The 26,303-nt window shown below is 44.0% G+C and overlaps 1 protein-coding gene across 1 annotated transcript in view; it reads right to left on the bottom strand.

Moving 5' to 3' along the window:
- Positions 1 to 26,303, bottom strand: part of syn2b (synapsin IIb) — a 150,323-nt gene that overhangs the window by 48,564 nt on the left and 75,456 nt on the right. Inside the window, exons 2-5 of the mRNA XM_052111224.1 lie at positions 25,694 to 25,751; positions 9,896 to 9,987; positions 1,212 to 1,368; positions 425 to 514 (exon numbers count right to left, since the gene is read on the bottom strand). Coding sequence (XP_051967184.1) covers positions 425 to 514; positions 1,212 to 1,368; positions 9,896 to 9,987; positions 25,694 to 25,751 — 397 coding nt within the window. The remainder of the gene's footprint in view (positions 1 to 424; positions 515 to 1,211; positions 1,369 to 9,895; positions 9,988 to 25,693; positions 25,752 to 26,303) is intronic.

The following is a 26,303-nucleotide window of genomic DNA, read 5'->3' on the forward strand; positions in this document are numbered from 1 at the left end:
CTGTGAGGGTTAGGTTTAGGGGTTGTGTTAGGTTTAGAGGATAGAATCTATAGTTTGTACAGTATAAAAGTCATTATGTCTATGGAAAGTCCTCATAATGATAGGTAGACCAACATGTGTGTGTGTGTGTGTGTGTGTGTGTGTGTGTGTGTGTGTGTGTGTGTGTGTGTGTGTGTGTGTGTGTGTGAATGGGTACACAGTGTAAAGAGCTTTGAAAAATGCTAAGGTTAAAAAAAGCACTATATAAGTGCAGACCATTTACTATTCACTGAAAGAATGTTACTTATATTTAGTATATTTATAAATTAAAATAAATTAGTTACTGATACCTTGATACTGAAGGTGACTGTATAATTTGCACCCTGAGACTATTATTAATCATAGTTTTTTAGCTTTAAATAAATGAAAATGAGGTTACTCTTACCATGTCCCTGTAGTTTGAGTAGAATGTCTGCTCAATTAGAGGGAATTGATCTGGTCCCAACTTCTTGTAGGTGCTGATCAGTTGAGCAAACTAGGAAAAAAACAGAGAATAAAGGTGGGTAAAGGCAGAACTTTCTGAAGTGTTGAAAGAGTGCCATTCTTAATTGCTGTTTGGCAGTGTCAGCAGTGATCTATTAAAATTAGCTTAGTTGGTATAATCTAACATATTCAGGTTGATTCAGACAAATTGTCATGTTTTTGACTCAAATCAAACCAGTTCATTTAAATATTGCACGTGATACACATTTTTAGGTTAACATTTATTTCAATGTGCACATATAGTTTTATTAAAAGGGTCTGGTAGGGTTTTAAATCCTGACATTATTCAGTAATTTTCTTAAATTATATATTGCTTGAATCTTCTGCTATTGGCTAACTCTTAAACAAATAAAACTAACCCCAAAATGCTGTCAACAAAATGACAACTAGAGATTAATTTCCCCAGAAAAAGCTCTGTGTTAAAAATATGTTTTTGTGAATTGAAGTTAATGTGATGTGGGAAATGCTTTAAATAAGTGAAGGAATTTATGCAACAGCACAATTATACATTGCTTTTAGACTGCGATATGAATAATTAATAGCATTCATGAAAGTTTAATTTTACTTTGTGACATAAAGAGTAAAATGCTTCCAAGATCCACAGAAATCATAAGAAAATGCTAAAGGTTTTTCAGATTGACAGTTATTGCAATTGAAATGTATACTGCACACATTAAGTCTGCACTCACAGCCCATGGCTTGTCACACAGGTTGTAGATTGACTCCAGTGAGTTGATGCTGGGGATTCCAGCATACTGCAAGCCGATGATTATATTGCGGAAGTCTTCATTTTGGGTCATGCTGAAAGCATGCTGTCGGACCAAGACAAAGTCTGGCTTGAAAGACCTGTGTGAGACACAATGAATAAGTAATTAACAACACAATAAATCAGAAAATATATATTGTTATTGTTTAATAATATGAACTGTATATCAGTCTGTGGAGGCTAATATTTTAAATGTGTTCAAATAATTTATGAGTCATGTTATACATTATAATCTGTAAAAAACCCTGGTTAAAAGGGAAAGTTCACCCCAAATTATCTTATCATTTACACACCCTCATATCATCCCAGTTGAGCATGACTTTCTTTCTTCTGCTGAACACAAACAACACATTTTAGTTGAATATCTCAGCTCTATAGTTCCATACAATGCAAGTGGATTGTGACCAAAACTCAGAAGGTCCTAAAAGGACATAAAGATGTCTGAAGAGATATGATAGATGTGGGTGTGAAACAGGTCAATATATACAGCACTGGAAATGTTCAGTTTCTCTGCATTTACTATTTATAGGTATGTGTTTGAGTAAAATGTTTTTGTTTTATTCTATAAATTACTGACAGCATTTCTCCCTAATTCCAAATAAACATTTTGACATTAAGAACTTTTATTTGCAGAAAATGACAACTGGTCAAAATAACAAATAAAGATGCAGTGTTTTCAGACCTTGAATAATGCAAATACAACAAGTTCACATTCATTTATAAACACAACACTAATGTTTTAACTTCAGGAAGAGTTCACAAATCAATATTTGGTGGAATAACGTCTAGGTTACTATTGTAACCTCCGTTCCCTGATGGAGGGAATGAGACATTGTGTCAAAGAAGCGACACTAAGGGTCTCTCTTGAGAGCCTCTCGCATCTCTGAGGTTCGGCCGTAACAGTGGACCGGTTCAGCGACGTGGCCAGGAGGACACAACGTCTCGTTCCCTCCATCAGGTAACATAACCTATTGGTAACCTGGTATTGTATCCTTACAATAGTAACCTAGATGTTCCCCGTCTGTCGCTCACTTCGGCATTGTGTCGAAGCAGCGACACTAGGGGTCCATATTTAATCACGCCATGTGCTGAACCATGTACGTGCGCTGCTGACGCAGGTGCGGGCAGGCAGTTGCGTGCCAAGGTGACAGGCCGTGTCAGACTGCACGTACCCTTCCCCAACGCCCCATAAGATTGGCATAACCTTCTGGTTCCTCACACCCCAAGGGGGGAACAAGGCGACACGCCAAGCAAAGGAACCTTGGCAAATAGCCCGGTCACGGTCTTAGGACGACGTGAGTGTCTGCCGGACTGAACTCCAGGCAAGTGTCGCTGACAGAGAACGCTTGCAGGTCCCCGACCCTCTTGATGGAAGCGAGTGCAATTAGGAGGGCCATCTTCAGGGAGAGGGCCTTGAGCTCAACTGATTCAAGAGGCTCGAAGGGGGATCTCTGAAGGCCTGAGAGGACCACTGAGAGAACCCAGGAGTGGAACAGGCTTGGCTTGGGAGGGTGCAATCTCCGGGCGCCTCTAAGGAACCTGATAATCAAGTCGTACTTACCCAAAAACTACTGCGTCGTGGTGGGCCACGATAGCGGCAACATAAACCTTCAAGGCGGAGGGAGACAGCCTCCCCTCCAACCTCTCCTGCAGGAATGAGAGCACTGACCCGACTGCGCACCTCTGTGGGTCTTCAGACTGGGAAGAACACCAATTTGTGAACAAGCGCCACTTCAGGGCATAAAGTTGCCTGGTAGAGGGAGCTCTGGCTTGGTTGATCGTGTCTACGACAGCAGGTGGTAGGCCAATTAGATCTTCCACATCCTGTCCAGGGGCCAGACGTGGAGGTTTCAGGGGTCTGGTCACGGATGCCAGAGGATGCCCTGTCCCTGAGAAAGAAGGTCCTTCCTCAGGGGAATTCGCCAGGGAGGGGCTGTTGCGAGGAGCACAAGATCCGAGAACCAAGTCCGAGTGGGCCAGTAGGGGGCCACCAGAATGACTTGTTCCTCGTCCTCCCTGACCTTGTATAGCACCCATGCAAGAAGGCTCACTGGGGGCAATGCATAGCTGCGCAGTCCCCAGGGCCAGCTGTGTGTCAGCGCGTCTGTCTTGAGGGGAGTGGAAGGTCTCTCGGGAGGTGAACAGGAGGAGACTTGAGTCGCTGCTGGCTCCAAAGGAGGAGATGGTGGGCATGGAGTTGTGACATGTGACGAGAGTGCACTCCACCTTGGTGATTTATGTAAGTTACCGTTGTGGTGCTGTCTGAATGGATCAAGATGTGCTTGCCCCAAACTAGCGGGAGAAATCTCTGAAGGGCAAGAAATACTGCAAGCAACTCTAGGCAGTTGATGTGCCAATGCAGTGGGGGCCCTTTCAAGAGGCCAGTGGCTGCGTGCCCGTTGCACATGGCACCCCGACCCTATTTGGAGGTGTCTATGGTGACCAGAATGCATCGGGACACCTGCTGTATAGGGACTCCTGTCCGTAGAAAACAGATGTCTGTCCAGGGTTTGAAAGTCTGGTGGCAGGCGGAGGTGATAAACACACGGTATGTGCTGCGGCGCCATGTCCATCTCTAGTGCTGAAGTGGTCTCATATGCATCAACCCCAGCGGGCCACTGCCACTGAGGACGCCATATGCCCCAGGAGCCTCTGGAAATGTTTTAGAGGAACCGCCGTGCCTGGCTTGAACAAGGTGAGGCATTTCAGCACTCACTGCGTGCGCTCATTGGTGAGGCGTGCTACCATTGAGACTGAATCTAACGCCATGCCGAGAAAAGAGATGTTCTGAACCGGGGCGAGCTTGCTCTTTTCCCAGTTGACCTGAAGCCCTAGGCGGCTGAGGTGCCTGAGCACCCGGTCCCTGTGGATGCATAGTAACTCTCGGGAGTGGGCCAGGATGAGCCAGTCGTCGAGGTAGATGAGTATGCGAATGCCCGCTTCCCTTAGCGGGGCAAGGGCTGCCTCTGTGACCTTCGTAAAGATGCGAGGAGACAGGGACATGCCGAAGGGGAGGACCTTGTACTGATAGCCTGGCCGTTGAACGCTAACTGTAGAAAGGGTCGTTGTCAAGGCAAGATCAAGACGTGGAAGTACGCGTCCTTCAGGTCTACCGCTGCGAACCAATCTTGATGCCGGCCACAAGTTAAGATGTTTCTTTGCGTGAGCATTTTGAACAGGAGTTTGTGCAAGGCCCGGTTGAAAACTCTCAAGTCCAAGATCGGTCATAAGTCGCCGCCTTTCTTGGGTACTATGAAGTAAGGGCTGTAGAAACACTTCTTCATCTCGGCTGGAGTGGTCTGCTTACCAGCTCCGGAGCAAACGTCTCAATCACTAGGTTGTCCATCTCAGGAACTTTTGGGAGCCTTCCGGGTGCCCAGGTTGAGGCGGAGCTGCACATTTTCTGGAAGCCGCAGGAGGACGCCCTCGGCCCTGTGGGCGAGGTCAGCCACTGAGCGCAGTTCCTGCAACATGTCGGAGTCAGGACTACCCAAGTGCAGATCTTTAAGTGCCTTGGCCTGGTGAACTTGCAGGAGAGCCATGGCGTGTAAGGCGGAAGCAGCCTGTCCGGCGGTGCTGAAGGTCAGTGACGACATCATCTTACAGGCCTTGGAGGGAGCACCGGGCGATCTCGCCAGGTGGCGACGTTCTCGGGACACAGGTGGATCGCAACCGCTCCGTCCACCTGGGGCATGTTGGCCATCTGGGCATCAGCCTCTGACTGACAATCAAGTCTTCCGCGTCAGATGTCGGAACACTCTCTGATGCAGCGGCGAGCTTGTCATCCAGCTCGGGGGGCAAAAGAGGATAGGCAGACTGGCTGTGAGGCGAGCCGCAGTCACCCTGAGCCCGGGCGGAAGTCAACGAGCGTGTTGGGGGGCGGGTGGTTTGTGGGAATGTACCTGGCGAAACAGAGCCCACTGCCATCCCCAAATCGCCTCCATAACCAGCCGAGTTGTCCTCAATGGGAATAAGGAGCAACGCGGGGGCGGCTGGAGTGGCGTTCCTTTTTAGGAAGGAAAGCCGCGACCGCAACGTTGCCATGGTAAGGTTCTCGCAGTGAGAACACAAACCATCCACAAATGCTGCCTCGATGTGATCGCGGCCCAGACACACGAGGCAGCGCCTGTGACTGTCAGGAGCGGAGAGAACTCGACCGCATCCAGGAACTACACAGAGGCAGAAGGGCATCTTTATAAAGACACGTCCTGAAAAGGACGTTCAACGTCACTGTGTATTGCTCTTTTAGAAAAATAACTCTTTTAAGAAATATTCTCTTTTATGAAAAGCGCTGTCGAAGCACCCAGGGGCAAAGCTGCCCTGCCGTGCAGAGAAGGAGAAAGCCACTGATATGCGCCGTAGCTCCAACAGCATACACTCTTTCAAGAGATGAAGTGAACAGTCTTGTGAATGCAGCTCGCTGATCACACAACCGGTTGGCTCCAAAGAAAAATTCTGAATGGACAGACACATTTCCCTCCCTTTATACCCGTATGTCCGGGGCATACATGCAAATTCTGTCTGCTAATTTCTCCTTGGCCTTTTGTCAAGTTCAGAAATGCAGGAGGCTCTCTTGAGAGACCCTTAATGTCGCTTCTTCAACACAACGTCGAAGTGAGCGATAGACAGGGAACCCTGATTTTCAGTCACAGCTTTCATGCGTCTTTGCACGCTTTCCAGGCTTTCACATTGCTGTTGGGTGATTTAATGACACTCCTTGCTCAAAAATTCAAGCAGGAATTCAACAGACACTGTCATACATGCAGAGGTGTTATTTTAAGAAATATTTGGGGTGGTCTCTTAATTTTTTCCAAAGTTGTAGGTCCATTTTTTCCTATCAAACTCCACCTTTTAGCAACCCCAACCAGTAGGTGGCTGAATGTGAAAGTCACTTCCACACATCAGAAAAAAATACTGTTTCTCACCCACACCTATCATGCCACTTCAGAAGAGTAGGATTAGATGGATTAAAGAATTAAATCTCTGGGGTTGTATGGATTACTTCAATACTGCCTTTATGTCCCTTTTGGACCTTTAAAGTTCTGGTCACCATTCACTTGCATTTAAAAGGACCAACGGAGCAGAAATGCAGTTTTCTTTTAATCTCTGTTTGTATTTTGCAGAAGAGAGAAATTCATATGCATCTGGGATGGCATGAGGATGAGTAAATAAGATAATTTAAATGTTTTAATTTAATGGGGTAGTTCACCCAAAAATGAAAATTCTCTCATGATTTTCTCATCTCATGCCATTCCAGATGTATATGACTTTCTTTCTTATGCAGAACACAAATTAAGATATTTAAAAGAATATTTCTGTTCTGTAGGTCCTTAGTAAGTGAACTGTCACAGAATGTGTCAGGAATGAGGACTCAAATGTAGGAATGAGTGAAATTAAAAACAATTTATTAAAACACATGAAAACAGAACAGGTAACACAAAAATATAATGGGGCAGAGAATACAAATCAAAACATAAACTAGAAAAAGTATAATAACTAAGACCGACCAGGAACAAGAACATGACAAGAACAGACTGACTAGTAAAAAAACACACAAAACGATCTAACAAATACAAGAGGGAAGAAGGCACAATATATAGGCAATGCACATGAGGTAAAGGTGAAGGTAATTAACATAACAGTGATAAATGAGGGAGAGTGACAACGGTAACGAGGCAGGGACAGGGAAGCACACGACTTACTGAAACACAGACACAGCCAATTACACGCACGATAACAACAACACACAAACAGAAAACAGATTGAGACAGAAGGGCAGACAGAACAGGATCATGACATGAATGGGTGCCAAAATTTTGAACTCCAAAATCCACATATAGGGAGCATAAATCTAATCCAAATGACTCCAGTGGTTAAATCCATGTGTTCAGACAATAATAATATTTTTTTCATAAATTCTCCACACTGCCCATTAGGGGGTGATATGCATGAAGGATTTGAATCACCAAAAACAGAAGGAGAATGAGAAAGTGGAAACTGACTGAGCAGGGAGGAGAGTTTATAGTGAAAAAGGATTTAAATATTGATCTGTTTCTCACCCACACCTATCATATCACTTGTGAATGTATGGATTTGACCACCAGAGGTGTCTGGAGTACTTTTATTTTGTCCTTATGTGGATTTTGGAGCTTCAACATTTTGGCACCCATTCACATATATTGTATGGACCTAAAGAGCTGAGAAATACTTCTAAAAATCGTTATTTGTGTTCAACAGAAGAAAGAAAGTCATACACATCTGGGATGGCATGAGGGTGAGTAAATGATAAGATCATTTTCATTTTTGGGTGATCCCTTTAAAGTCACAATTAATCCCATGTTTAGGCCAGTTTTAAGTCTGTAGTAATTTTGAAAGAGGGTTGCCGCTGCATGCTTTTAATCCTGGGTTATGAAACCCTACAGTACTCCAGTGTAGGGTTAGCACTGCTATTGTGGTGCAAACCCTGAACTGTGTTGCCAAAGGCAAAACGGTGTAAAATTAAGCAGAGCTAGAGTGTAACGGCCAGTTGCTTAGCAACAGACAACCAATCAGAAATTGAACTGCAATATACACATGCTAACCCAGGGTTTACATACATAGTGTGATATCATAAAACCTGTATACCCAGGATAAATTATTAACCCAGGGTAAGGCACTAGGTTTTGGAACAGGGTCTTGTGTTTAGTTACAACATATTGTTGATTGACTGGGAACAGAGGCTCTAAGAAAAGGAAGGAAAGAAGAAAACATACAAAGCAGAGACAGAAAGTTGGACAGATAAGAGAGAAAGGACTGAGTGAGGAAGGTCATTAAGAGAAAGACAGTTATTAAAGATGGCTCCTGTTGGCTCTTCATTTGTTTGTGTGGATGTGTGAGACTAAACAGCTAAACTGTATGTATAATTTGTCTATACTCACAGAATTTCATTTACGCTAAATGGGATTACCAAATGAAAAGAACACAAAAGACGAGTTTGTGTGTGTGTGTGTGTGTGTGTGTGTGTGTAAAATATTTGTATTTTTCTCTACAAAATGTTCTTCTTTTTTTGTCTCATATTTTAAATATTAAGCTTTAATGTTCATTATCCTCCTGAGGCCCAGCACTTCATTTTTGTATAGGACTTTTGTTATTTAAGATTCACTTAGCCCATACATGCTACAGTGGTAAATCTTGGGGTATTATCAGAGGACTCCCTCGACTTTTCAGAGATACCAAATGTTTGAGAGTTTAGCAATGACAACTTACCCTCCTTGGTCTATAAAAATGGATTGAAATTTCAATTCAGCACATCAAATAAAATATGAATAAAATATTTTCTTTTTTAATAAACAATATATCATATGTATTTTATGCACCAAACACTATATTGACATTTAAAAAAGGGACACTGTAAAAAGTTTATCCCTGGTCTCAGGCATTTATGGTAAGATGACATCATAATAGCCTGTAATATACTAATTAGATCTCTATAATTACAGAGCAGGCTGCATATGAAAATACACAGAAATATAAATTCACACTTTAAATGTATTTATTTTGTGGTGGGCATGAATGAAATGCATTGGTGATTGATAGATATACCTCAAAAGCCTGTTGTACTAAATGTGATACATGGATTTCAACAGACTTTTTTAATAAAATAATATACATAATTTTAACCAAGCACAAGTTGCTTCTATTCAGTAAATACTCATTTTGAATTGAGTTATTGTCACTTTTACTTTATCAAAATAAACAAAGATTTGAGAACTTGGCAGTACAACACTGCAGATGCTGTTAAACTTTGTATGACAAATTGCTTGATATGTGCCTCATTTGTAAGTCGCTTTGGGCAAAAGCATCTTCTAAATGACTAAATGTAAATGTCAATCAAATCTATCATCTATCAAATAGATGAGTACAACCAATGCAAAAGCGGACATTTTGGAACATTTTCTAAAAATATTTATTCCATCAAGAAATGCCCAGAAACATCCACCAGGTGGCAGCAGACATCTAGCACACTGCAGATTACAGGATTTTTGTCCTAAAATGTTTAAAGAAATAAAATAAAAATATGATTATGATGCACAGGCTTTAGAAGATAGCATATCATATTTGATACAGACTGCATTATAGGGTTAAGAGATTAAAATGTGTGGAGAGCAGCCTGCCACTATCTGCTACAAACTCAACTCTGCCTACTATGCTCAAAACTCAGAGCAGAGACAATGATTATTACATGATCCGTTTGATTGGTGCAAAAGTGAGTGTGTCAAAATCGGAGGTTGATCAGGTCTCCAACTACTCAACACTTACCATCAAACCAAACGTTATCTATAAATTGGCAAGCACTTAACAATAATGTATATTGAAAGCCTAACAAATATAATTTGTTTAAAAAGAAAAGTGTGCTTGCGTTTATCTAAAATTAACGACACTTGCTATGATGTCCTTTATCTAATATGATGATGTTAATACATTACTACAAAACTAAACATAATGCACATTAGTCCTGTATAACAAATTGCCTTACATTGAAAGAAAACAAAAATGTCCCCCTTTTTTCCACACCCTTGGGTTTTGACAATAATAGACTGTATTTTCTAGTGACTATGTGGAACTTACCGAACCACTTTGGTTCCATTTCTGATGACTTGCATGTCCACACTGCATGTGCCATTAGCATGAGCCACAAGGTTGATCTCAGAAAACTCTGCCTGAAATTAATATAAAAATAAACAATAAAATATGTTATATATTCTGTTATATTCATGAGGGTTAAAATCTCAAACACAACATGATTGATTAAAACAATTACTGCCATTAAATGTGATACATTGCAGTTTATTAAAGGGATACATTATGTTGCACATATTTGTTTAACAGTTTTTAATCAACCACAAGGGGGTCATGATGCAAAAATAGGTCAAGGGTAGGGCTTGGTGATATGGCAAATAATGTAATCTTATGGACGATTCACAATTTTATTTTTTTCTCCACCATGATTCAAATTGTATGTTCTTTATTAGAATGCACGGCAACCTGGTTAGAGAAATCCAAGTTCTTTTCATTGTAGGAAACAAAGGTGTACAAAAAAATACACCACAGGGGGAAGTTGTCAACAGAGCGGTAATGTAAAATAAATTAAAATCTTAAACCCAGATGTTCAAAAAAAAAACTGACAAATAATTCTTAGCCAGTGTAGGTATTCATTTTATCTAAACCAATTCTATCTAGAAAGTTATCTAGAAATCAATATCTATATTTATTAAGTTATTCTTGAAAGTACTTACTGTACATCAAAGAGTTTGTGTGAAAATTGTCAAACAGTCTAGTGGTTCAGGCTGAGTAGTGCAGCAAAATGAAATAATATCATTACAATTCGCAGTTTGTCAGAATGATTGCTTGGCAAATGTTGACTATAGATGCTGTACACTTGAAACACATAACTGAACAAAGCAATAATTAGCAATCTAATCATGGCATCTCCATGATTTGAAGCACCCATAACAGTCACATGACTAGACCTTCAGAGATTACATCTGCTCTGTTCTGCCCACCTCTTTGGACCCATTGCAGTTTGCCTACCGAAACAACCGCTCCACTGATGATGCCATCGCATCTACACTACACACTGCTCTCTGCCACCTGGAAAAAAGGAACACATATGTGAGAATGCTGTTTGTAGACTACAGTTCAGCATTCAACACCATAGTGCCCTCCAAGCTTGATGAGAATCTCCGGGCTCTGGGCTTAAACAGCTCGCTGTGCAGCTGGATCCTGGATTTCCTGTCAGGCAGACGTCAGGTGGTTAGAATGGGCAGCAACACCTCCTCATCACTAACCCTCAACACTGGAGCAGGGCTGTGTTCTCAGCCCACTCCTGTATTCCCTATACACACATGACTGTGTGGCAACACATAGCTCCAATACCATCATTAAGTTTGCTGACGATACGACGGTGGTAGGTCTGATCACTGACAATGATGAAAGAGCCTACAGAGAGGAGGTGCACACACTGACACGCTGGTGTCAGGAGCACAACCTCTCCCTCAACGTCAGTAAAACCAAGGAGCTTGTAGTAGACTTCAGGAAGAAAGATGGAGAACACAGCCCCATCACCATCAATGGAGCACCGGTGGAGAGAGTCAGCAGCTTCAAGTTCCTCGGTGTCCACATTACTGAGGAACTCACATGGTCCGTCCACACTGAGGCCGTTGTGAAGAAGGCTCACCAGTGCCTCTTCTTCCTGAGACGGCTGAGGAAGTTTGGAATGAACCACCACATCCTCACACGGTTCTACACTAGTACTGTAGAGAGCATCCTGACTGGCTGCATCACCGCCTGGTACGGCAATAGCACCGCCCACAACTGCAAAGCCCTGCAAAGGGTGGTGCGAACTGCCAGACACATCCTCGGAGGTGAGCTTCCCTCCCTCCAGGACATATATACCGGGCGGTGTGTAAAAAAAGCTTGGAGGATCATCAGAGACTCCAGCCACCTGAGCCATGGTCTGTTCTCACTGCTACCATCAGGCAGGCGGTATCGCAGTATCAGGACCCGCAAAAGCCGACTACATGACAGCTTCTTCCCCCAAGCAGTCAGACTGTTGAACACTTGATCTATCAGGATCAATAATTAGCACTGCACTTTAATCATCTATAATCTCACATTGGACTGTCAACATATTCTCCTCAATACAACTACCATATATATTTCATATACTCTTTACTTATTGTATTGTATATTGTGTATTCTATATTGTGTGTATTGTCTACTGTACATTGTATATAATTATTGTGTTGTGTAAGTATGTGTACATTTGATATGTAAATTGTGTTGTGTAAATATGTTGTTTATTGTAAATTGGTATATGTCTCGTCACTGTCATGACTGCTATGTTGCTCGGAACTGCACACAAGACTTTCACCTACTGTTGCACTTGTGTACATGGTAGTGTGACAATAAAGTGATTTGATTTGATTTGAATTTACTTGAGAAGCAACATATAAGATATTTAGACTTGCTTTAAGAGGATGTATCTTAGATATATGTGTATTTTGTATATAAATGTATTTTTTTCACTTGGTTATACTTCTGCGAGTGCAGTAAATACAAAATACACTCATATTCAAGATCTATTCTCATAAAGCATATCTAAATATCTTATATGCTGTTTCTCAGGTGAATGCATCTTTTTTTAAAGGATTTTTAGATATTTTAAAATATTTGTATTTTTAATATTATCAGAATCAGCTTTATTGCCAAGTATGCTTACACATACAAGGAATTTGTCTTGGTGACAGGAGCTTCCAGTGTACAACAATACAAACAATACTAAACAGTATTGACAAGACATACCGTAGATAATTAAAACAAAAAACAAAAAAGAATTATATAAATAATTATACATATACGTACATACACTCACCTTCATACACACCACACACACACACACACACACACACACACACACACAAACACGTAGTGCAAATCTATTACAATCTGTTATATAAAGAACAAAAATACAGTATATTATGTACAGAGCAATGTAAGTAATGGCAGAAGTGGATATGTTGGATAATATAAATAGACTTAAACTGTGTATTGCACATAATTATGGCTCAATGGGGCAATTTAATTGTTCATTAGATGGATAGCCTGAGGGAAAAAACTGTTCCTGTGTCTGACAGTTCTGGTGTTCAGAGCTCTGAAGTGCCGGCCAGAAGGCAACAGTTCAAAGTGAGTGGGGTCCAGAGTGATTTTTACAGCCTTTTTCTTCACTTTGGAAGTGTTTCGTTCTTGAAGGGGGGGCAGGGGGCAACCAATAATCCTCTCAGCAGTCCGAACTGTCCTCTGAAGTCGTCTGATGTCTGATTTCGTAGCTGCACCAAACCAGACAGTTACTGAAGTGCAGAGGACAGACTCAATGACTGCTGAGTAGAACTGTATCAACAGCGCCTGTGGTAGGTTGAACTTCCTCAGCTGGCGAAGGAAGTACAACCTCTGCTGGGCCTTTTTCACAATGTGTGTCTCCCACTTCAGGTCCTGTGAGATGGTAGTGCCCAGGAACCTGAATAACTCCACTGCTGCCACAGTGCTGTTTAGAATGGAGAGGGGGGGGGGCAATGTTGGGGTGTTCCTCCTAAAGTCCACAATCATCTCCACCGTTTTGAGTGTGTTCAGCTCCAGGTTGTTTTGAATGCACCAGACAGCCAGCCATTCAACCTCCTTTCTATATGCATCTCGGATGAGGCCGATGACAGTGGTGTCGTCTGCAAACTTCAGGAGCTTAACAGAGGGATCCTTGGTGGTGCAGTCATTTGTGTAGAGCGAGAAGAGTAGTGTGGAGAGCAAACATCCCTGGGGGGCACCAGTGCTGATGGTACAGGTGGTGGAAGTGAATTTTCCCTGCCTCACAAGCTGCTGCCTGTCCGTCAGAAAGCTGGTCATCCACTGACAGGTAGAGGTGGGAACAGGGAATTGGTTTAAATTAGTCCGGAGTATAGCTGGGATGATTGTGTTGAAAGCCGAGCTGAAGTCCACAAAAAGGATCCTTGCGTATGTCCCCGGTCTGTCCAGATGTTGCAGGACGTGATGCAATCCCATGTTGACTGCATCATCCACAGACCTGTTTGCTCGATAAGCAAATTGAAGGGGATCTAGAAAGGGTCCAGTGATGTCCTTCAGGTGGGCCAACACCAGTCTCTCAAATGACTTCATGACCACAGACGTCAGGGTAACAGGTCTGTAGTCATTAAGTCCTGTGATTTTTGGTTTCTTAGGGACAGGGATAATAACTGGGTGTTTGAAGCAGCATGGGACTTCCCACTGCTCCAGTGATCTATTGAAGATCTGAGTGAAGATGGGGGCCATTTGGTTAGCACAGGAACGAAGGCACGCTGGTGAGATGCCATCTGGGCCTGGAGCCTTCCTTGACCTTTGCTTCCGAAAGACACGGCACACATCATCTTCACAGATCTTGAGTGCAGGTTGTGTAGCAGGAGGGGGTGGAGGGGGGGTTGCAGGAGGTGTTAATGTTTGTGAGAAATGAAGGTCCGAGTGTGTGTGGGGTGTGAAATTGGGCCTTTCCAATCTGCAATAGAACACATTCAGGTAGTCAGCCAGTCGTTGGTCCACCACAAGGTTGGGGTAGGAGTCCTGTAATTAGTAAGTTGTTTCAGGCCACTCCACACTGATGCAGGGTCGTTAGCTGAAAACTTGTTTTCAGCTTCTCAGAGTAACTTCTTTTAGCCACTCTGATTTCCTTATTCAGTGTGTTCCTGGCCTGATTATACAAGACTCTATCCCCACCCCTGTAAGCATCCTCTTTGGCATGACGAAGCTGTCTGAGTTTTCCTGTGAACCATGGTTTATCATTGTTGAATGATAAAAATGTCCTAGTAGGGATGCACATACCCTCACAGAAACTGATGTATGATGTAACAGTATCTGTGAGCTCGTCCAGGACTGTAGCTGCAGCTTCAAAAATAATTGAAGTCCATCTTTGTTGATTTTAATTTCTGCCTGTAGGTCAGGAGAAGATGTACCAGACAGTGATCAGAGAGTCCCAAAGCTGCACGTGGGACAGAGTGATATGCATCCTTTAATGTTGTGTAACAGTGATTCCTGTCTCTGGTGGGGCATGTAATGTGCTGTCTGTATTTGGGCAATTCACGTGTGAGATTTGCTTTGTTAAAGTCCTCAAGAATAATAATAACTGAGTCTGGGTATTGTTGTTCTGTGAGATTTGATCAGCCAGCTGTTGCAGCGCTATGTTCCCAGACGCATTTGGAGGAATGTAAACACTCACCAGAATAAATGAAGAAAACTTTTATCTCAGATTAAAAAAAAATTATCCTGCAGAATAGCTGCTAAAGACCACAGATTGTTGTTTTAAATGAGTTTTAGATATTTATGTGGGAAAACAAGCCAAAACTAAAACAAATCTAAAACTTATTTTGTTGTAGTGTATAATGGGTTGAAGACTACCCTTTCTCACCTTTCTGTTCACTTCAATTCATCTTTAACTCACAAAAAACAAACTCTCTCTTATTAATAAAGCTGTGTATTGCCAATTTTCTTCACGATAAGAAATGCACAGTGACATATATTATGATTCAATAAGTTGCGAGCCATCACGCTATAACCAAGCATCAGCAAGCATGCGTGAAGGGGATGAGTGTTCCCTCGACAGAGTGTGCATCAGTCGGATGCAGTTTCAATCTCTCCCCCTTAGATCAGGACACTTCGCGCAAGACGTAAACTGTGTTTTCTTCCTCTCCTCAGTCAGGCACAAGATGCAGTGCTGCTCTTGTGTGTCATCATTAGAGTTTCATATGATCTCATGTTACGTTATATGACATCAAACAACTATTCGACAACAAAAATTGTCGACAGTTTTATATTGTCGACATTGTCAATAACGTTGACTTATGGTTTCAGCCATACACATAACTAATGCTTTTTTATGGGTAAAAAAAAAAGGAAAGGAGACGGTTCATCAACATGCGCACAATGAGGCCAGTTATGTGTCAAAACGCAAATTCAAACAATTCGGAAAAATCTGAAAATCCACCCAGCCCTAGTCACTGGTCTGATTAGGTCATGGATAGCAATGAAAAGACAATGTAAATAGTAAAAGTTAGCCAAAATAGGCAGATGTTAGCATGGAAAGGCTGTGACAAGCCCAATTTTCAGCAGCCATTACTCCAACACCTTAACCATGAATAATCATGCTAAATTGCTAATTTGGTTCTAGAAAATCACTTGCAATTATATCAAACACAGTTGAAAGCTATTTGGTTCATTAAATTAAGCTTAACATTGTCTTTGTGTTTGTTAGACTGTAAGGCTAGACTGTAAGGTGCATGAGAAGTGCCCGACAAGACAGCCACATCTGTGGCAAGTGCTACAGGATGTGTGGCGTGACATGTCACCTGAGTATCTGGACAAACTGACAGCTAGAATGCCAAGGAACTGCAAAGCTGTCATTAATGCACGTGGAGGATTTTGATGAGAACTCTTTGAAGTAGTTTAAGAAGTTCTGAATTTTATTTATTTATTTATATTTATTTTTTTATTTTAATAGTAATTTTTCATGTTATTAATGTTTTGACTATACATTATGAGTAGTTGAATGCCACTTTGGTGAATTTCCAATTTCTTTCCATTAGAGCAAAATCTGTGCATTATTCCAAACCTTTGACCGCCAGTGTATATATTGTTGTTATATTGTATGTAAGAATTTATTGAATTATAAGTGACATGTGTACTAAGGAAAATATATACTATATACATAAGATATACATATATGAAAACGTCTAGGTTACTATTGTAACCTCTGTTCCCCGTCTGTTGCTCACTTCGAATTGTGTCGAAGAAGCGACAGTAGGGGTCTCTCTTGAGAGCCTCGCGCATCTCTACACTTGAGAAAAGTCCAATGAGAAATTGGCAGACAGAATTTGCATGTCCCGCCCCGGACATACGGGTATAAAGGGAGGGAAATGCATCTGTCCATTCAGGATTTTGCCCTGAGGAGCCGAGAATGAGGTTCGGCCGTAATAGTGGCTTGATTCACGGGAGGACACAACGTTTCATTCCCTCCATTAGGATACAGAGGTTACAATAGTAACCTAGACATTCCCCGCCTGTCGCTCACTTCGATGTTGTGTCGAAGAAGTGACACTAGGGGTCCATATTTAATCACGCCATGCACTGAATCGTGTATGTGCGTTGCTGACGCAGGTGCAGGCATGCAGTTGCGTGCAAAAGAGACAGGCCACGTCAGACTGCACATACCCTTCTCCAACGACCCATCAGATCATCATATCCTTCTGGTTCCCTACACCCCGAAGGGGGGAAGAAGGCAGCGTGCCAAGCATGGGAGCAGGCCGTGCCAGCAGCGCCTTTTCTCTCTCTATGTTTCTCGCATAGAGTTAAAGAGGCTGGGGCATTCTTTTCCAATTCATATTCAGACACAGCAGACACCACACCTGCCCAGGCTGGGGGAGGTAAAGAGTGCTGAAATACATCACATGGGTTTTCAGGTCGCATGTGGAGAATGACGCGGTGGTAGATCCTACCTGCTAAGAGGGAGGAGTTGCTACAAACACAGCAACCGGGGGGCAGAGGGGACTGCCCAAGGGAGACGTGGGTCCGCTTACAAGGGGACTGTACCACGGAAAATACACAAAGGAGGATAAGTCCACATGGGGGCCCGCCCTGTGGAGCACCTATTCCAGTACAGAGTAGTTTGAGTACTCGTAGTGGGTCTGGTCGGGAAATTCCACCGCTGAATTCGTGGACCTAGGGAGGAGTCACCCAGGGTGCCTGGCTTGAACAAGGTAAGGCATTTCAACACTGACAGCACGCCCTCGTTTGTGAGGCACGCTACCATTGAGACTGAGTCTAACTCCATGGCGAGAAAAGAGATGCTCTGAACCGGGGTGAGCTTGCTCTTTTCCCAGTTGACCAGAAGCCCTAGGCGGCTGAGGTGCCTGAGCACTTGGTCCCTGTGGATGCATAGTAACTCTCAGAAGTGGGCCAGGATGAGCCAGTCGTCGAAGTAGTTGAGTATGCGAATGCACCGCAATTCGGACGCCGCCGAAAGGGGGCGGGGGGGCCTGGCAAACTGGATCGCATAACCAAGTCGGATGGTTCTGGTCAGCCAGCGTGATGCATTGGGAAGTGAAAGCCACGCATCCAAGCTCCGTGCTAGGGGCACAAAGGAAACAATCATTTTTGATGTACCCGGCAGTGCGTCGCAGCGGGACAGAGCAGGCAATTCGGCGTCGAGAGGCAAAAGCACATCCTTTCCTGCGGGGTGCTTGATGATTGGGCTGAGAGCTGGGCCCAGGTTGAGGCGGAGCTGCACATTTTCTGGAAGACGCAGGAGTACGCCCTCGGCTGGCAGACGGAGCACGGCCCGTGCTTGTGGCGTGACGGGGCATGATGTCCGAACTGGGAGATCTTTAATCTGTTTGAGATAATTAAATTGTAAATGCTTACTTATCGACAGGGTTGGGAGGGTTACATTTGAAATTTATTCCACTACAGATTGCAGAATACATGCTGTAAAATGTAATTTGTAACGTATTTCTTTAGATTACTCAAGATCAGTATCATATTCTAAATACTTTGGATTACTTCTGCAGCACTAGTAGATTTTTTTCACTTGTTTTGACTATAAAAACTCTGCCAGTACAGTAAGACAAAATACAAATGTTTAAAATACATTCTCTGAAAAATCTAAATATCTTATGCAGTGTTGTTTCTAAAACAAGATAAATCAAATTGACAGATTTAAAAAAAAAAAAATTAAGGAAAAAAAATACAAAGTTCTTATCAAGAATAGGATTTTTGCCCTAATATTAAAGGTTTTACTAGAAAGAAAGAAATTATGATCCTACGTGAATTTTCTTGATAAAAAAATATGATCATGCCTGGTAACATGTGCATGTAAAATGGCTAGAAATATAATTTTAGCTTAGCATAAAGCTGACAATTTACACACGATTTGTTTCTATTTCTTCTGCTCCAAACTTACTTATCTTACTCATCATAAGAAAGTGTTTCACCACTGTTCAAATGCACTTTGGATTGCATCATTTATATGTATAATGAATGTTTTCCATCTGAAAGGACCAAATATTAAATGAAACAAATGACAATAAAATGCAAAGTAATCTCTTCAGTAATCAAAATACATTTTGAATGTAACTATTCTAATTAAAAATTATTTAAATTGTAACTGTAGTGGAATACAGTGTATTTTAAATGCGTATTCCCATTACAGGTATTCCGTTACTCCCCAAACCTGCTTATCAATGTGATGACTCCCCTGCTCTTACTCGAACCATTGCTGCAAAACACATCAAACCCCATGCTCTTTTTGCTTAAAAAAATATAACTTTCCTTATTTTTATAGGGTGCCCCAACCCATTAACATTCCACATGGAGAAAAAAATTGTACCTATATTAAAGTGTGACATATTGACATGCAAAGAAAATTGTGTACCCAAGGCTAAACTATATAGATCACAATTTAACATTGATGTAACCTTATCATCCCCAATAACCACATAACAGATAACAAATGCACTTCAACCTTGAGCACAACAGTATGCGGTGGTCCATGCACGCACATGAGACAATCTGCGGCACCACTCCTACAATATTACTTCAGTCTGCTTTTTTTTATTAATCTATTTTTTTACATTCAACGTACATTTGAACTGCGCATGAAAGTTTTCAATGAAATAGGCCCAAGTAAATAAACATCAAACCCACAAAATGAACAACTTAACTCAACAATTAGCCAATAAAGGATTTTTTCTTTATAAAAACGTATTACAAAATTTAAGGTCATTGCTTCTCGTGGGCATGTGAAAGTCTTACGTCCATCCTTGGCCTCAATTCTCAGTTTAGCAATGCGAAGCTCACATCTTGTGCCTGAAGTAATTTATTACACTCTTTGAAACTATCCCGTTTCACTTGTGTAACACTGGCAAAGTCAGAAAAAACATAATGTTGTAATTCTCATTTATTTCTCTCTGCACGTAAAACAAATTCTCTGTCTGTCATCCGCTCTGGGAAGCCGACCGAGAGATCTGTGCACGTAGTCTGTTTCCAGATTGTGGCCTGCTGTGTCGAACAAATTCGGAATAAGCCCATCCAGGAACTTGATCATATCTTGACCTTCCTTTCTCTCTGAGATTCCAACAAAATAAACATTATTATGTCTGCTTCGATTATCCATATACTAACATTTTTCCCACACCTGATCCATATCAGTTATGGAGGCCGGCAATTTAGTCAGCAGCTCTTTTCCAGGTGCTTCCAGAAACTCGATTTTCTTTTCAGCCTCGTCCATGCTTGTGATGAGGGTGGAAAGTTTTGCCTCCATTGATGTGTGTGGCAGCGGGGGCGTGGTCAAGCACCCGTCCGGGAGAGAAAAGCGGTAAGGGCGCTTACACCTGAGCTAAATTATGTCTAATACCTGTGTCTAATTACAGTAAGCATGGGGAGAGCGGCATAAAAGAGCAGCAGCCACAGAGCCTTGGGAGAGAGAGTGCCTACACCCAGACCAGCAATTACAGAGAAAGTGTGCTGTACAATTGTGTGTGTGTGATAAAAACTGTGTTAATTAAAGATCCTTACCTTCAGCAAGAAGCTGTTCCCCGTGTCATCCTTTGGAAGCTGTGTTACTCTGGTGCCGAAACCCGGGACAAAGGAAAATCGTCCGAGTATGGAGAAGGGTCGCCCCGTAGAGTCCTCCCAGCTGGCGGAAGTCCTCCAGTCCCTCGCTACACTCCATCAGAGCCACCAACAATCCCTGCTTGAGCTCCAGCAGGACCAGGATCGTCGATTCTTCGAGATCATGCGGGCTCAAGCAGAGGACCGACTCGCAATCCGGAGCCTCCTCAGCCTGGAGGCTGCTTCAGCCGCAGCCGCGACCCCGGACACCCGCGCCACGCTGCCCCCGCCCACGTTACAGAAGATGAGGTCGGCAGATGATCCAGAGGCGTTCCTCGATCTGTTCGAACGCACGGCGGAAATTTGGGGTTGGCCGCAAGACCAGTGGGCAGCCCGCCTAGTCCCTCTCTTGTCCGGGGAAGCTCAACTCGCGGCCCAACAACTGCCGGCAACAAACCTCCTGGCTTATACGGATTTGAGGAGGGCCATCATGCAATGGGTTGGTTGGAGCCTGAACAAAATCGGCAACTCTTCCGGGGTATGAAGCTGAAGAAGTCCGACCGCCCGTTCGCGTTTGCCCAACAGCTCCGGGACGCCTGTCGGAGGTGGCTGCTTGCGGGGGACCGCGACGTTGAGGGACTTGTCGACCAGGTGGTACTGGAGCAGTTTGTCCAACGCTTGCCCAGGAGAACGGCGGAGTGGGTCCAGTGCCACCGCCCGACGTCGCTGGAGGAAGCCGTACGACTCACGGAGGACCACATGGCGGCGATTCCAAGGGCAGATGAGCCCTCTCTCTCTCTCTCTCTCCTCCCCCTGTGTCTTCCCCCTCCCCTCTTCCCTCTCGCTCTGCTCTCTACCCAGGGCCCGTTCCTGCCCCGCGCAGGCGTGGAGGATTCGTGAGACCAACTTCCCGGCCGTGGGAGAACCCGCCTACCCCTTCCCCGTCCTTCAGCCGCTCTCCTCCTCAGGTGGGGGCGCCCGCCAGCACGGGTGCGGCCGTGGCACCTGGGCCGGCCTGCTGGAGGTGCGGAGACCCGGACCACGTCCGGGATCAGTGTCCGCTAATGGAAGTGGGGATGGTGGTGTGGGTCTCCGATGTACCGCAGGCTGCCCCCGATCGGGCTGGAGCATACCGTATTCCGGTAAGGATCCAGGGGGGTACATACCAAGCATTGTTGGATACCGGCTGTAACCAGACCACCATCCACCAACGCTTGGTTCAACCCGGGGCTTTGGGCTCAGCTAAACGGGTGAGGGTGAGGTGTGTGCATGGGGATGTTCACAAGTATCCCATGGTGACTTTGGCGATCAAATTCCGGGGAGAAAAACATAGTGTGGAGGCAGCGGTTAGTTCCCGCCTCACCCATCCGCTAACTGATTGGCCGAATTTTAGAAATGTATTGGAGGGAGTTTGTGCGGATGGGTCCTGTATGAAAGTGAAGAGATGTGTGATGTGCAATGCTTTGGCGGGGGAGGCGGAGCCGGGGCCGGGGCCGTCCTCGGCTGCTCCGAATGACGAGGGAAGGGGCGAGGTTGTCGGCCCTCCTCTCAGGGAATTCCCGGAGGGGGACTTCCCCTTGGAGCAGTCGCGGGATGAAACCCTTAAGCACGCTTTTGACCAAGTGAGAGTAATCGATGGTCAACAACTCCGGCCGGGCGTCGCCGTTTCATATCAATATTTTTCGGTTATTAAAGATCGGTTGTACAGAGTGACGCAGGACGCTCAAACAAAGAAGGAGGTGACACAATTGTTGATTCCACGGAGCCGCCGGGAAATGGTTTTCCAGGTATATCACCTCAACCTCCTGAAATTGTGGAGAGAAGAAGCGGCCTCTGTGACGTTGGCAACGGTAGTTCCGGAGAAGGCAGAGCTCGGACCGGAGGTAAACAAAGCCTGCAATCCTAACACCCCGGTTCCTTGTGGAGACCACCTCTCGCCACGCCAACTCGCAGAGGTTTCCGAACTACAAAAGGAGTTTGTAGACGTGTTTTCTCCTCTACCGGGCCGCACAAACGTCATACAACACCACATCGAGACCGAGCCGGGCGTGGTGGTACGTTGCCGCCCCTATCGCTTGCCCGAACATAAAAAGAAAGTAGTTCGGGAAGAATTGGACGTGATGCTTGAGATGGGAGTAATAGAAGAATCCCACAGCGATTGGTCCAGCCCGGTCGTTCTTGTTCCCAAGAGCGACGGGTCTGTGCGTTTCTGTGTGGATTATAGACAGGTCAATGCGGTGTCTAAATTTGATGTGTATCCAATGCCCCGTGTTGATGAACTGCTCGATCGGTTAGGTACTGCGCGGTTTTATTCGACCTTGGATCTAACGAAGGGTTATTGGCAGATCCCCTTGACACCAATGTCCCGTGAAAAAACGGCCTTCACCACGCCGTTTGGATTACACCAATGCCTATCTAGACGATATCATCATTTATAGCAATGATTGGCAGCGGCACATGCAACATCTGAGGGCCGTCCTGAGATCGCTGCGGCGGGCGGGGCTCACGGCAAACCCGAAAAAGTGCGCGGTTGGGCATGTGGAGGTACGGTATCTGGGGTTCCACTTGGGTCATGGCCAGGTGCGTCCCCAAATTGACAAGACCGCGGCGATTGCGACTTGCCCTAGACCCAAGACCATTCAGGGGGTGAGGCAGTTCCTGGGGCTGGCTGGCTATTACAGAAGATTTGTGCCTAATTATTCGGATGTCACCAGCCCGCTGACTGACCTCACTAAAAAGGGGGCTCCAGATCCGGTCCAATGGTCGGAGCAGTGCCAACAGGCGTTTACACAGATTAAAGCTGCACTTTGTGGGGGGCCGCTTTTGCATGCACCTGACTTCTCTCTCCCTTTTGTTTTGCAGACGGACGCTTCAGACAGAGGGCTGGGGGCCGTACTCTCGCAGGTGGTGGAGGGGGAGGAGCGCCCGGTGCTGTACATCAGCCGGAAGCTCTCCTTGAGGGAGACCAAGTACAGAACCGTAGAGAAGGAGTGTCTGGCCATCAAGTGGGCGGTCCTCACACTCCGTTACTACCTGCTGGGGCGGGCCTTCACCCTCTGCTCGGACCACGCCCCACTCCAGTGGCTCCACCGCATGAAGGATACTAACGCCCGGATCACCCGTTGGTATCTGGCCCTCCAACCCTTTAAATTCAAGGTGGTCCACAGACCGGGGGTGCAGATGGCTGCCGCTGACTTCCTCTCCAGAAATGGGGGGGGAGTGGTAGGCAGGCCGGATGACGCCCCGGCCTGAGTCGGGCGGTGGGGGTATGTGGCAGCGGGGGCGTGGTCAAGCGCCCGTCCGGGAGAGAAAAGCGGTAAGGGCGCTTACACCTGAGCTAAATTATGTCTAACACCTGTGTCTAATTACAGTAAGCATGGGGAGAGCGGCATAAAAGAGCAGCAGCCACAGAGCCTCGGGAGAGAGAATGCCTACACCCAGACCAGCAATTACAGAGAAAGTGTGCTGTACAATTGTGTGTGTGTGATAAAAACTGTGTTAATTAAAGATCCTTACCTTCAGCAAGAAGCTGTTCCCCGTGTCATCCTTTGGGAGCTGTGTTACAATGTGGTCGCACAAAGTATTTCCACGAGGCCCCCAATGCCGGTCGAGATTTTCATTAGTGCTGCATTAATGTTTGCAATATTTTGACCAACATCCTGAGGTGCACTGTCATTCTTAACCTGACCCCCGGCATCTTGTTCTTGAGAGACATCAGACGCGTGTGACCATAAATGTTTTTTAATGTCCCCACAGGACAACGATTTCGAATTCTTTGCCATCCTACACATCCCAGCACAGTTTACCAATGAAAACTAAATCAGTTCCTACCGAGTAATGTTGATTGAAAGGATAATTGTAACAAACTGTAGCAGAACGCCACTAGGCTGCTTCCACTCGCGTAGTGTCACGTGACTCCTCCCCGATGCATGTATTATTTTAGATATAAAGGACTCTGAGACTAGTTATCTGTTTTCAGTTGTTTCCTGCATAATACTTCAGGTGTGATAAGTGAAAAAAAATCTTAGCTGCCAAGCCAAAAGTCACAGGTGTTTGTCAAAGCACACTGCAGAGTGGCGGGCTGGGCAACACCCAATACCTTTGCGAGATTCTATAATCTCCGGGTTAAGTCGGTCTTGTCCCATGTTTTTTCAGGTCCAAGCATGTAGAACTCGGTAATACGGAACAGCTGACCGGGTGTACCACTTGCCCATAGTGCCTTTCCCCTCCTCTGAGGCGAACATGTGTGCTCTTACTCCCAGGCGAGCCCACAAAACTTGTGCTCCCTGGATGTCCTTCCTCCATAGCCCTCTGGCTCACGAATTCGGTGGAGGAATTCCCGACGTCTAGGTTACTGTCCCTGATGGCGGGAACGAGACGTTGTGTCCGTCTTGCCACAACACCGTACCAAATACTGTAATGGCCGAACCTTATTCTCGGCTCCTCAGTACAAAACCTAACTAAACAGATGCACGATTTCCTCCTTTTATACCCATATGTCTAGGGGATGGACATGCAAATTCTGTTCACCAATTTCTCATTGACCTTTTCTCAAAGTTCAGAGGCAACCGAGGCTCTCAAGAAAGACCCCTAGTGTCACTACATCGACACAATGTCTCGTTCCCTCCATCAGGGAATGGGAGTTATATCAGTAACCTAGATGATTTCCAATTGCACAGTTGCATAATTCCAAATATTCTTGGCTGGTAAAAGTTGCTATTCATAACATCATATCACCAGGTTTTTGTGGACTGAAGAGTGTCTTCCACCAATATAAAGGCAAAATCATTTAACCGACCCTATAGCAATGCTGCATGCATGTTATGAAATTATGACATAAATATGGTACAGTTTTATAACAATAACAATAATAATGGTTAGGGTATTTATTATTATTATTATTAGTAGTAGTAGAAGTTTATATACAAAAATATTTATTTTAATTTTGAAATATATATATATTTCCATAATAATTTCTTAACTTAATAATAACTTATTATTGGGTTAAAAAATAACAAGGATAAGTTGTCTGAGACCATATCACAAAGTGTACAAAAACAGGAACACAGTGAACAGATACAAAGTGAAGGTGCTTTTCCCCACTCTATGTTTCACTGTATTTTTTGTTGTTGTTTCTTTTGTTAAGAGGAAGATAAAACACATAATCTATGAAAATCCCTTGGTTTCTTTTAGTCTAAAGATCAAAAGAATATATAAAAGCTGTACCTGCTCAACTTTGATGTCGTAATCTCCTTGAATTTTCTTTCCACGAAAAATCTTTACCCTGAAAGACAAAAACGATGTTCATTACTTTTACAACATTTAGATCTGGTCCACTTGTTGATTAGTGGTGTTCCAAAGAGCTTTTCACACTTTTAAGTGAAGGATTAAGCAACGTTTCACATTTGTAATTTTGAAAGGGGTAACACTGCTTTGAACATATTGTTATTAAGTTATTATACCAACATTTTTGCAAAAGCATTTTTTGTGGCTCCTTGTACATATCACGGCTTTTTCCAGATGAAATGAACAGTAGAGGTGCTACAACAACAATTATTTTTATGTCACACAATTCATGAGTACAAACAAGCAAAAAAAACAAGTAAAGCAGATTATCGGTTCATGAACACATTTAATTTTCACCCTGTTTCTTACACAATGCTATCTTATGACATCTAACACTTTTATTATCGTGCATTTAAATTTATACAGATTTGATCAAGCTGCACAGCAGATCATTTAAAAGAACTAATGAACTAATAAAAGTTGCACTTGCCATGTAAAGGACAGGGGTATGTATCCAGAAGAGCATTGGTGTTGACACATGAGCCGGAAG

Source organism: Xyrauchen texanus, chromosome 39 (assembly GCF_025860055.1).
Source record: "Xyrauchen texanus isolate HMW12.3.18 chromosome 39, RBS_HiC_50CHRs, whole genome shotgun sequence".
NCBI classification, from domain to species: Eukaryota; Metazoa; Chordata; class Actinopteri; order Cypriniformes; family Catostomidae; genus Xyrauchen; species Xyrauchen texanus.